Genomic DNA, 13,656 nt, shown 5'->3' on the forward strand with positions numbered 1-13,656 from the left:
AGGGTTATGTGGTTCGAATCAGTGGTGGCAATGACAAACAAGGCTTCCCCATGAAGCAGGGTGTCTTGACCCATGGCCGTGTCCGCCTGCTGCTGAGTAAGGGGCATTCCTGCTACCGTCCACGGAGGACTGGAGAAAGAAAGCGCAAATCTGTCCGGGGTTGCATTGTGGATGCCAATCTCAGTGTTCTCAACTTGGTCATCGTCAAAAAAGGTGAGGTTTCTTTGTGTCTTTGAGTTCAATTTTTTTGACCTCGATTTTAAAAGCTGATTACCCAGATGCTTTTCATTTGCAGTGTCCAGTTTGATCAGTGGACTTGTTTCTTTACCAATGCATGAACAGTAATTAGGGCTCTTGTTTGTAAGAATTGTGGGATTAAAAAGGTCTTTGATCACTTTCTTTCAGGGGAGAAGGATATTCCTGGACTCACTGATACTACTGTGCCTCGTCGCCTGGGGCCCAAAAGAGCTAGCAGAATACGCAAGCTTTTCAACCTCTCAAAGGAAGATGATGTCCGCCAGTATGTTGTGAGAAAGCCCCTAAACAAAGAAGGTAGGGGAGGTTTTGCAGTGTAGAGTTTCCTCCGTTCCATTTGTTTGTAGCATCTTGTATGCATATTAGAAAGTCTGCCCACTATGTATTTGCCTGGGGTTTAAGCTTATTAGGAAAAACTGGCGGGGAGAGGGTCAAGATAGCCACTTGGTATTAATCCTTGTTGTATCAGACGTTTCTCTAGGAGCAGACTTGGAATTTTGCTTGGGTTATTGATGTGTTAAGTTTATCTGAAGATAACTTGTATCAGATGTGAAGTTCAAGGCTTTGGGCTTAGGAGTCAAAAATTGATAGAAAATTCTGGGACTGGGATTGAATGTACTCTCACCCCCACACACTTTTGCTTTCTTTACATATTAGCGTTTCTATTGTTTATAGAAGAATATAGACTTTTGTCAACTGAAGTTGCTGTAACTTCTGCCCTCCCCTCCTTTTGTTTTAAGGCATGAATTTTTTAAAGTTTTGCTGGTTGTTTTTGATAGTGGGCAAGGGGCAGAGAGAATCCCAAGCAGGTTCTGCACTGTGCAGAGCCCTACTTGAGGCACGATCCTATTAACCATGAGACCATGCTCTGAGCTGAGCTCAGAGTCCGACACTTAACTGACTGAGCCACCAGGTGCTTCTGGCCCTTATTTATTTATTTATTTTTAAATGTTTTATTTGTTTTTGATACAGAGAGAGACAGCACGAGAGGGGTAGGGGGAGGGAGAGGAGGAGACACAGAACTGGAAGCAGGCTCCAGGCTCTGAGCTAGCTGTCAGCACAGCCTGCCGCGGGGCTGGAACCCACGAACGTGAGATCTGACCTGAGCCGAAGTCGGAGGCTTAACCGACTGAGCCACCCAGGCACCCTGGCCCTTATTTTTTTACTTTGAGCTGTGGATGGCAATAGTAGGAATTGGGGCCATTAGAAGAGAAAAACACTTCAAAATACTAGGACCAGGTGTTTGGATTTCTGGAGTTTTATACGTTAATATGGTATATGCTAGGTACATGGCTAGGTAATCCATCACCAGTAAGATCTGTGGCACTGGTGCTCAGTAACAGTGTTTACAATATGTGGAATAAAGTGTGTCCGTTCAGGTTGGATTTTCCTGACAAATCTGGAAAAATGTTTCTATGTACCAGGTATTAAGTGTAGAGGATATACTATAAAAATTCTAAAACTTGTTCTCCCCAAGTTCACAATTAGAAAAGAAAAGGCAGATACATGGCAGTTGCCCATAATTACACCCCTGGAAATAACTGCTATTGTAGCAAGTGTGTTCTAGTTACCAGGGGCTTACACTATGGTTCTTATATCTTTATAATGAAGGGTTGTTTGACTTTTAGCAGCAGAACCTGAACAGTTGGGCATTTTCTTTTAGAATATTTGCTTTAGCAGTTTGTTAATCCCACTAGTTGTCCACAAACTCAAATGATTACATTTGAAAAAGCTGCTGCTCCAAAGCAGATCTATAATCCATGATTTGGGATTTGCTGACGACACCAGTTAAATGAGGTTAACTCTAAGTTAACTGTGCCGCACGTTGTAATGTGCATGGTTTCATTCCCCAGGTTGGCAGGATCTGCCTCGGCAAATACTAGATTCAAGCACAAACGGGACTTCAAAGTGTGGTTAGAATATTGGTGCGGATAAGAGTTTTACTTAGTTTTCATAGAGGAGTTAGACATGCACAGTTAATACAGTTTGAAAATCGTGCCCTTGTGTCTTACAGTAAAAAAAAAATATATATATATATATATATATATATAGAATACCCTACAAGGACAATCTGACTGTGGAAGGGATATCAAAATTGAGTAGGAAAAAAGCTAGGGATAAGGCTTTCTCTTGGCAGAGTAACATAAATCTACATCTTTTTTTTTTAATAAGTTTTTAAAATTTTTTTTAAGTTTTTTTGAGAGACCGAGAGAGACAGCTCGAGCAGGGGAGGGTCAGAGAGATTGGGAGACACAGAATCTGAAACAGGCTCCCGGCTCTGGGCTACCTGTCCGCACAGCCCGACGCGGGGCTCGAACCCACAAACTGTTAGATTATGACCTGAGCTGAAGCCGGACGTTTAACCGACTAAGCCACCCAGGCACCCCTACATCCATTCTTGAACTTGATGTTCAAACTAATGTTCAGCGAGCTGTCATAGGATTAAGTGTACTAATCAGGAAAATCGTGGCATCTAGTAGACAAAGTTTGTCCATTTTCCAGAAGTCCCTAACAGTTACTTCATATTTAGAGACTGTTTAGCCCATCTTGTCTTTTTGTTTGACAGGATAGTATTTTAAATAATACAATAGTTCAGACTCAAGTTAAGGCTTCATACAGCTGAGTTTTCCTAGGTATTACTGCTAGTAATGTTTTAAAGGTGTAGTTGTTGATCCTAATGAACAAGGATGTTCTTGAGAAGTGATGGAATTCTTGTCTGAATTTTTAGGTAAAAAACCTCGAACCAAAGCACCCAAGATTCAGCGTCTTGTTACTCCACGCGTCCTCCAACACAAACGTCGGCGCATTGCTTTGAAGAAGCAGCGCACAAAGAAAAACAAGGAAGAGGCTGCAGAATATGCTAAGCTTTTGGCCAAAAGAATGAAGGTAAGTCAGGATATCTGGCTGGGGGAGTCAGGCCTCACTTTGGATTTGGATTTTTAACCCAGATAAGCTATAACTGCTTTTGTGTTTTGTTTAGGAGGCCAAAGAAAAACGCCAAGAACAGATTGCAAAGAGACGGAGGCTATCTTCGCTGAGAGCTTCTACCTCAAAGTCTGAGTCTAGTCAAAAATGAGATTGTTGTAAGAGAAACAAATAAATAAGATCAGACATCAAACTGCCTTTATTGACTTTTCTCATTCAAAAGAAAGCAAGTGTGAGAAACTCAGTTAACAGAAAAGAGAGCATTGTCCATGCCTTCAAGTTGAGAGGCTGAGAGTACACTGTGACCGTGGCAGAGATGGCCAGGACAGGGTTTGGGGAGGAAAGGGAGGATAGCTCCACAAAGGATTCTGAGCAGAATGTCTGTTGCTTTTTCAGTGAGGCATGTAACAGGTTGGGCGAAATAAAGCACAGACTATTAATCTTTTGTACACTTTATTTTGAGGAATACAGTTTTAAAGATATATAAACAATACATGAAAAGTGCCCTTCTGAACATGGACATTTGTCATATGTAAAAAATAACCTTGTTAAAAACATAGTTGATGGATACCATTTTAAAACCATTCACAAAGATTTTAAAACCAGTGCAAGTTGTATTAACAAAGCTTTTCACCTCTAGTGAATTGTTAGTCATCCTTTTTATGGTTTCGGTGTGCCTTTAAGAAACATAACAAAAGATGCTCCAAGGGTAAGTAGCACACTTTTTCTAATGTAACTTGTCTAGTTACTGTAGTAATTTCAGTTAGAACCAACCTTTACAAACTAGAAGGATCATTAAAAGGCACATTAGGGCGAAGAACAGGAGTCCTTATTTGCTGGAGTATACATTTTAACCACAGGTGAGTAAAATTTTCAAACTGCTTTAACAGGAGCAGTGCTTCACAATTAAAATGTGCAGTGACTCAGAAGTTTGGAGCCCCAGATTCTATAGTACTAAGTTCCCAGCTAATGCTAGCCCCTGGACCAAACACAAGAATCTTAGACAAAAGTGAGAGCCTCATTGCTCTTTATACAAGGTACTAAAATGTCACATAAAAGAAGTCTTGATTGGCAATTGATATTTTGTAAATTGAGGGCAAACTGAAAAGGCAGAAAAGGAAAACGAAGCATTTTAAATGATGACCCAAAACAAAAAGGAATCCCACTGCAGTCATAGGGGGTAACTTAAGGCCAAGAGGCAGGTCTGGTATATACAGCCCACAGTTTGTATTAAGAAGTACTTGGTTGGTTCCAACAAAACCTGAGAACTGCCACCCTGCTTTCTCCTATTAAGGCGTACAGTCAGTAATGTGGACAGAAAACGGTTGGGTTAGACTATTCCAGCTTATTAACTAGCAGATTTAAGATTAAGAACTTTTAAAAAAGGGGATGTTGAAGAGTATTTCAATAGTAAGACTGTTTTCTTTTGCATTATTTGTACCAAGAATGAAAAGAGCAACAATTGAATATCAATATTGTGAGACTTTATGCTTAAATTCTGCTTGCAACTCATTAGTTAACTCTAACGAAGCAGATTACTATACTTAACCTACAAAATGCAGCGAAAGTTGTATCAGTCTAGTCCCAGTGCTAAAGGTTTAGCATTTAGGTAATGCTCAACAATCTGCACTAATTTGAGATTATTTGTAGAAGGTCTCCAGCCTTTAAGTTTCATACATTGCTGCAAGTCCTAAACATTTTTACATCTAGATGATGATTGTATATCTGGCTTTGGTTTTCCTTTGCAGTCAATTTTTAGTGGTCCCCTTTCTGTGGTAGATACTAGAAAAGGTCTTTATGCTCTTTTAACAAATTGATCCCTATTTCTAAATGATGGCAGCAGGCTAAGGTTTCCATTATATAAAGGCTGAGGTATTTAGAATTACAAAAAGTTACTAGAAAAATGTATTTTGGTACAATATGGCCAAATTTTAAATCTGTAAAGAGATGTTTACTATACTTCCTAGTAGGAAGTGCTTTTGGGATAAGTAATTTAGTTCAAGTTAATGAAGACTACAGAGGAGAAATGAAAATACAGTATTGGAATTCTAAAAGTCAGAAAGGTTAGAATTGTACACACGTGACAGACCAGCACAGCAAACTTGAGCATTTTTCATTTTATTCAACCTGGATTTTTATATGCAAGGTAATTCCAAACTTTATGGGGCAGTGTTAAGTTACAAAAATATATACTCTGAGACAGTGCAAATGATCTGCTTTACGGTAATGAGAGTTGTACATAATTTCTGACAAGTTCTTTAACTTAGCACTTTAACAATAAATTGAAATGACATCTGCATAGGTCAGATTAACCCTGAAATGTTGGAAGACTGGTATAGTAAAAGCTTTTAAAGATTAAACCAAGTGGGAAATTTGTAATGGAAATAATTTTTTAATCAGCTGATTTAGTCATTTGCATAATTACTGTAAAAGCACACATATCAACCACTGGCTTTTTAAACCATGCAGAGTTAAGGCAAACATTATTCCTAAGGGACATTTTTAATGAAAGCCATAATAAATGTCAGGCATGTGAGGTCATGATTTTCTTGAACCTAACTGGCAATAAGCTCAATAAGCTTTAATGTTTTAAGACAATTGATTAATCCTAAGAAACAGTATTTACAAATGCACAAATAATAAGCATACAAATCTATTATACAATAAGATTTCTGTGTGCAGTGCAAGTTTATCCCACAGGTTTTTAAAAGTGACCAATAACAATTTATGGACCTGAATAATTTCAGGTCCAAAAGTAGGAGCATTTTAAGCACATTCCAATTTTGTAAATTATGAGGCTGATTTAATTTCATTGAAACTACATGATGGGTTTATTTATTCCAATCTTAAAGCTGTTGCAAGTTAATGGTATTGGGAAGAGGATGAAAAGTAACTTGGATATTCAAGCTACAATCCATTATGGAAGAAAATACATAATATGAATGGAGGAAGAAATAGTGGCAAGGTGGTTGTCATCGGACGAAAGTAATTTTGATTAAAGACTACAGAGGAGTTTAGTAGTAGTCACTTAATAGTTGCAGACCCCTTTCAGAAAATTGTATTGCAACATGCAGTCTAAGAATTTTAATAAATATAATATGGCTGTACATAAAAATACCTACACAGCCACATATATACACACATACACAAGTAGTTGCTCTTATAATTGAGATTTCATTTGTTTTGGGGTGAGGCAAGTTTATATTAAACTACTGTTCCCCAAACCCAGTAACTTAAATATAAACAGAATGCCAAAAATTAATAAAATTTTTCATTATCAAACTACATATACTGAGAAATCCAAATACAGTTCTCAAGTGGAGGCAGATAAAACCATCTGGAAGTTGCAAACCTTCAGACATTAACCCTGGGGCATTTGAACAGCATTTTTATGTTGCAAGAGGATTCAATATGAGCTACATTTCATTATATACTGTCCCAAGAGTTAACTTCATTTCACTTTCATCAATTATTAGCATTGAGAACAAACCTTAGAGTTTGCCAGCTAAATCTATTCCCTCAAGCTTTGTCTATCAAGAAATCTAGTGAACCTCTTACTTATATGAGAGGCGCTCCAAAGCACTTCCTGCAACATTCCACACTGATACTTGGTGGAGCATCAATTTTCTGTAACCTTTCAAGAATCTCTGAAGATAAATTACTGTATGCAAGTCCATATTCATTGTCAAAGGCCTCTGAAAGACATTTTCAAAAGGGTAGTTGTAGTTTGTTAAAAGCCATAAATAGAAAAATGGTAGTCAAGTTTATATTTTTATATATATATATATATACACATACACTGCATATTTAAAAATGGAAATCCTTTGAAAAGTGGAATATTTACCCATACAAATTACAGTTGTGTAAGTTACTTCATTAAATGAAACAAACCTGCTTTAGTAATCATTAACCAACTTACCAATATCAATATTCTCTCTTCCAAGAGACACTAATGATAAGAAGAGGATTTCTCGGTATAAACTCCTATAAAACAAGTATTTTTAAAGTTAATGATCAAAGAGCATAAAAACACACCCATGAAGGTTTTTTACAATGATAAACAATTACTAAGCTCTATAGTTAACAGCAACGTATCCGTGTCACTGTCCTGGTTTTGACAGCACTCCAGAGTTCTGAGATGTCACCTTTGGAGGAAGCTGGGTGAAGAGTACAACTGAACTCTGCTACTTCTGCAACACTGAATTTCTATTTCAAATTAAAAAGTTACAGGCATAAGGCTGTAACTTTTAAATGGCTTACCTTTATTATATTTTCACAATAGACAGTTGACCCTTGAACAGCATAGGTTTGAATCCCATGGGTCTACCTACAGTTTTTTTATTTTTTTAAATGTTTTTGAGAGCAAGAGAAAAAAATCACCAGTGCAGGAAGGGCAGAAAGAGGGAGACAGAGAATCCAAAGCAGGCTCCAGGCTCTGCAGACAGCACAGAGCCAGATGCAGGGCTTGAACTCATGAACCATGAGATCATGGCCTGAGCTGAAATCGGACACAACCCACTGAGCCACTCTGGTGCCTGCAGTTTGTTTTTTTCCCCAATACAGCAGAGTACTATAAAGGTATTTTCCTTATAATTTATAGTAACATTTTCTTTAATAACTTTATTGTAGAAACAGTATCTAGTACAACATACAAAATGCTAACTGTAAGGCATCTGGTCAACAGCAGGCTATTAAGTTTTGGGGTAGTCAAAAATTATACACAGATTATCAATTGCATATAGGGTCATTTAAGGATCAGAGTCTTCTCTCATCTTTGTCACTTCACAAAGTAACAGTTTTTAAGTAAGTTAGTAGGAGTCCAAAACCGTTGGGTACAGTGTAAAAGGTGGTGTGGTCTCTTTACTATTTAATCCACCAATAAAGGATAAACCATATTTCTTTGGTTTGTGAACATAAAACTGTCACAAATCAAACCTTAAAGATGAACTTTCACAGTTCAGTTCTTAAAAATGAAGGAATGCTTAAGAAATAAATTGATTTCTGAGTTTTAACATAGAAAAAAAGTACAGATTAATGTTGATTCTGATAAAGTATTATAAAGCTGTGTTTAGAAGCTTCAGAAGCTGTAACATGTACTTTCTAGTTTTTCTTCCCTTAAACTATGGATGCTTGAAGCTTGCTGCTCTTTAGACTGTGAAGGTCATCTCTCCACTGCTGAGATTACACAGGATCCATCCATTTTCATATTCAACTGCTCTATCACTTCTGAAGTTATCTTCAAAGATGTCACAACCAAAGAAACTTGCAGAGTACCTGGAAACTGTTAGTGATTGGTAGAATTTATTACGTCACTTTTCTGAAGTTTCCACTGCAAAACTGACTGACGTGGAGACTGGGATGAATAGTGATCTAAGCATGTTCACAGGAGCAGGAAAGCTCCTTATCCTTTGTAATTCACTGTTTCCATCACTTTCGTAAATTGTTTCTATTCCTAAACAGTTTATCATCCCACAAGAAAAGATGCGCAGATATGACAGGGCCTCAACAGGCAGGACATACGTATAACGTCACTGTTAACAAATTCATAGAAGGCGTCCAGTGAACAGCAGTAATGGTTCCCAAAGACACAGTACAGTTTAGACACTAATGAATTACCTCCTAAAACTGAATTTATTCCTCCATACCAGAACTTCTGTTTCATACTCAAGTATGAAAGGAAACTCTGGGTAGTACTTTTTATCCTTTCTTCAAAATTACTTTACATTTATTTATTTTTGAGAGAGAGCAAAAGCAGGGAAGGGGCAGAGAGAGAGGGAGATGAAGAACCCAGGACCTGTGTAATCATGACCTGAGCCTCAGTCGGATGCTTAACTGACTGAGCCACCCAGGCGCCCCTGGGTAGTACTTTACAAAACAGGTGTTCTACACTGAGTACGTATCTTTAACAACTAGAGATATTTTTAAAATAATACTTACACATGAAATTACTTTGAATGGCATGAAGCAAAAAGGATTATTACCTTTGTCTCTTCATGTCTGGCTTTATTAGCTGTGAAAGTAGGTTGATGGGCTTAAGAACATCATTATGTTGAATACTCTGCCTGATGGTTTCTACTAAAGTGCTTGTTGCTTCTTGTTCCTCTGACAGGAGAGACAATTTCTTTTCAGAATCTAGGAATAAGAACACAGTAAGAATAACTACTTTTTAAAAAGTTTTTTTTTTTCCCAGAACTGTGGCATTTTCTAGTTTTCTATTCAATATTGCCTACTCCTTAAGAGTAAACTTATGTGTCTCAATGTGACCAGCTACAAAATGTTCTTCCTGCTTTCATCAGATAGGAAAAGTGTGTCTCTTTTCCCTTCTCCTGAATGTAGGCATTCCTGCTTCAGGCTGGGATGTGATAGTGTGTACTCCAGCAGCAACCTCAACTGATGGGAAAGTAAGACACAACACAAGAAGCCTGACTCCCTGATGACAGAGGAGTTGCCTATCAGACCTGGAGTGTCTACTTTGTAACTTATTTATGGGAGACAATAGTCTTTACCTGTTTATTTTTTTATTTTTTATTTTAAAAAAAAATTTTTTTTTAACATTTATTTATTTCTGAGAGACAGATCATGAGCAGGAGAGGGGCAGAGAGAGGGAGACACAGAATGTGAAGCAGGCTCCAGGCTCTGAGCTGTCAGCACAGAGCCCGATGCGGGGCTCGAACCCACGGACTGTGAGATCATGACCTGAGCTAAAGTCGGACGCTCAGCCGACTGAGCCCCCCAGGCGCCCCAGTCTTTACCTGTTTAAACGTCTGTTATCTGCTACTCACTATAGCAGAGTATAATCCTAATTGATATAAAGGCAATCCTAGGATTATTAAGAACATTTATACAGATTTCATAGATTATAAAAATGCTTCAGTATTATACTGGAATTGAATCATGCTGACGTCCAAAATACACAAAATCAACAAAGTGTGCTTGGCCCAGAATAAAAGGAAAACTTTAACCCTGCAGGTAATTCCAGCAGCTGTGCAATTTTTATACCTATGTTAGTTGAGATGGGAATATGTATATAGGAGCTCCACTTAGAATCCCTGTCATCAAACAAGCTGTTGCATTTTTCCTACAACACAGCCCCTTAGTAAAGGTAACTAGTAATACTTCATTTCTGTTCAAAGAAATTGCAAAGTTCTTGTTACAAGAGGAAGTACTTATTCATGGGTTTTGAATTCTAGCTCTTCTACCTGCTATATGATGATCTTTGAATATATTTGATTTTTATGCTATGCTGTGATTTTAGAACCTAACCCAAATATAATTTGCAACTTCACTGTTTCTCATTTAGTTTTTTAATTAACAAATTTACTGAGACATTAATTCCCAAACCATTCAATTTACCCAATTAAATTGTACAATCCAGTGGTTTCCAGTTTTTTCATTAAATTTTACAACCATTATAATCAATTTCAGAAGATTACTATCATCCCCCAAAGAAACCTGCTATCTATTAGCAGTCTCTCCTCTATCTCCCAAGCCCTTCAGCCCTAGACAACCACTAATCTACTTTGTCTCCACCAATTTGCCTATTCTGGATATTCATATAAAAGGAATCAAACTTTCTATACTTTGTGACTGGCTTCTTCTATTGTATCTTCAAATTCATCCATGTTGTAGTATGTATCAGTATTCATTACTTTTATTGTTAAATATTCCACTGTATGGCTATGCCATACTTTATCCATGTATGAGTAGATGGACAGTTAGGTGGTTTCAATTACTTGGCTATTAAGAAAATGCTAAGCACAACGCACAAATTTTTATACATAGGTGTGTTTTCATTTCTTCTGGTTTTATAGTCAAGAGTGCAACTGCTGTGTCTTATGAATACTCTACCATTTTGAGGACCTGTGAAACTGTTTTCGAAAGTAGCCGCACTATTCTTTATTCCACTCAGCAGTGTATGAGGGTTCTAAGGTCTCTATATCCTCACCAACACTTGTAAGTGTCTGATCCTTTAGATTATGGCCTACCTACTGAGTGGGAAGTGTTTCTCTTTGTGGTTTTAGTTTGCATGTCCTTGATATCTAGTGATATGGAGCATCTTTTCATTTCCTTTTGGTCATTTGTATAACATCTTTGAAGAACTGTCTGTTCAGATCCTATGGTCTGAATGTCTCTCCTCAAAACTGTTGAAAGACCTCATATCACATGTAATGGTATTAGGAAGGGAGGCCTTTTCAAGACTAGATTAGTGCCTATAAAAATAAAGGGGAAGTGGGCACCAGAGTTCCCTCATCCCTTCTGTCATATGAAAGGATCTAATGAGCAGTCTGCAACCTGGAAAAGGGCCCTGAACTGTGTTAGCACCCTGACCTTGGACTCACAGAGCTGTGGGAGACACATTTCTGTTGTTTATGAACCACCCAGTCTTTGGTACTTTGGTAGAGCAGCCAGCACGGACTATCTCTGGCCATTTTTTTAAAAGGTTTGCTTTTTTATTGTTGAGTTGTAAGAGTTCTTTATATGTTTTGACTATAAATCCTTTTTAAGATTATTATTTGCACATATCTTTCCCCCACTCTATGGGCTGACATTTTTGGGATGCTTTATTTTTCAGCACAGTTTTTGATTTTGATTAAGTCTACTTAATCTACTTTTCCTTTTCTTACTTGTGCTTTTGGTGGTGGTAGATCTTAAAAGGCCTGTCTTGGGACGCCTGGGTGGCTCAGTCGGTTAAGCATCTGGCTTCAGCTCAGGTCATGATCTCACAGCTGGTGGGTTCGAGCCCCGCGTCAGGCTCTGTGCTGACAGCTAGCTCAGAGCCTGCAGCCTGCTTCAGATTCTGTGTCTCCCTCTCTCTCTGACCCTCCCCTGCTCGCACTCTCTGTCTCTCAAAAAAAAAATTTTTTTTTTAATTTTCAAAAAATTTTTTAAAAAGGCCTGTCTTAGACAACATCATGATTATTTACTCCTATGTTTTCTTCTAAGATGGGTTAGCTCTTACAGTTAGATCTATAATCCATTTTGAGTTCATTTTTATGTACAATGGGAGGAAGTGATCCAACTTTGGGTTATGAGGGTTTTCTTTTTGTTTTTGTTTTTTTGGATGTTGCTCCAGTTGTCCCAGCACCATTTGTTGAAAAGACTATTCTTTAGGTCTCGGCACTCTTTTTGAAAGACACATAACAATACATGTGAAAGTCTGTTTCTGGAAACTCAGATCTGATCTAGTGACATAGACAGATGGATAGACGAGCAGGCTGGTATATATACTGACATATATATGCCATTATCCCACTTTCTTGATGTCCATACTACCCAAAGCAATATACAGATTCAATGCAATCCCTATCAAAAATACTAATAGTATTTTTCAAAGAACTAGAACACATTATCCTAACATTTCTATGGAACTATAAATGACCCCAAATAGACAAAGTAATGTTTAGAAAGGAACACAGTTGGAAGTTCACAATCCTAGATTTCAATATCAATACTGAATATGAATTCAGTATTTCACAGTCCTATAATATTCAGACATACTACACAAAGCTATAGTAATCAAAATAGTGTGATACTGGCACTAAAATAGATATACAGATCAATGGAACAGGACATAGAGCCCAGAAATATGGTCCATCTATGACAAAGGCAAGAAATATATAATGCAGAAAAAGTCTTTTCAATTAAGTGGTGCGGGGACAACTGGATAGCTACATGTGAAAGCATAAAACTGGGCCACTTTCTTACATCCTACACACACACACACACACACACACACACACACACACAACACTCTAATGGATTAAAGATCTAAATATGATACCTAAAACATAAAACTCCAAAAGGAAACATAGTAATATCTTGGACATCGGCATAAGCAACATATTCATGGGTATGTTTCCTCAGGCTGAGGAAATGAAAGCAAAAAGAAAGATTTTGATCAGCAAAGGAAAACATCAACAAACTGAAACGCAGACTGCTGAATGGGAGAATTATGTAAATGATACATCTGGTAAGGGATTAATACCCAAAATACACAAAGAACTTCTACAACTCAACAACAACAACAACCACCCAGTTAAAAACTAGGCAGATGACCTGAATAGGCAGTTTTCTAAAGATATTCAGATAGCCAACACATAAAAAGATGCTCAACATCACTAATTATCAGGGAAATTCTATCAAAACCACAGTGAATCTCACATCAGTCAGAATAGACAGTATCAAAAAACGTATAAATAACAAACGTTAGTGAAGATGTGGAGAAAAGGGAACCCTTATGCACTATCAGTGGGAATGTAGAATGATGCTACCACTATGCAAGATAGTATAGAGGTTTATCAAAAAATTAAATCTAGTAAACCTAACCAAGGATATAAAAGATCTATATGATGAAAACTATAGAAAACTTATGAAAGAGATTGAAGAAGACACCAAGAAATGGAAAAACATTCCCTGTTCATGGATTGGAAGAATAAACATTGTAAAAATGTCATTACTACCCAAAGCAATCTACAC

At 37.5% G+C, this 13,656-nt stretch overlaps 2 protein-coding genes across 3 annotated transcripts in view; one reads left to right on the top strand and one right to left on the bottom strand.

Annotated features, from left to right (window-relative positions):
* RPS6 (ribosomal protein S6) overlaps positions 1 to 3,373 on the top strand; it is a 4,954-nt gene extending 1,581 nt beyond the window's left edge. Inside the window, exons 3-6 of the mRNA XM_029919762.1 lie at positions 3 to 213; positions 406 to 552; positions 2,984 to 3,141; positions 3,236 to 3,373. Coding sequence (XP_029775622.1) covers positions 3 to 213; positions 406 to 552; positions 2,984 to 3,141; positions 3,236 to 3,331 — 612 coding nt within the window. The 3' untranslated portion in view covers positions 3,332 to 3,373. The remainder of the gene's footprint in view (positions 1 to 2; positions 214 to 405; positions 553 to 2,983; positions 3,142 to 3,235) is intronic.
* Positions 3,374 to 3,616: 243 nt separating this feature from the next.
* DENND4C (DENN domain containing 4C) overlaps positions 3,617 to 13,656 on the bottom strand; it is a 108,433-nt gene continuing 98,393 nt past the window's right edge. For both annotated transcript variants that reach the window (XM_029919761.1, XM_029919759.1), the window contains 3 exons: positions 9,162 to 9,312; positions 7,100 to 7,164; positions 3,617 to 6,875 (listed from right to left, as the gene is read on the bottom strand). In XM_029919761.1, the coding sequence (XP_029775621.1) occupies positions 6,739 to 6,875; positions 7,100 to 7,164; positions 9,162 to 9,312 (353 nt within the window). In that variant the 3' untranslated portion in view covers positions 3,617 to 6,738. The remainder of the gene's footprint in view (positions 6,876 to 7,099; positions 7,165 to 9,161; positions 9,313 to 13,656) is intronic.

This window comes from Suricata suricatta, chromosome 13, assembly GCF_006229205.1.
Source record: "Suricata suricatta isolate VVHF042 chromosome 13, meerkat_22Aug2017_6uvM2_HiC, whole genome shotgun sequence".
NCBI lineage: Eukaryota > Metazoa > Chordata > Mammalia > Carnivora > Herpestidae > Suricata > Suricata suricatta.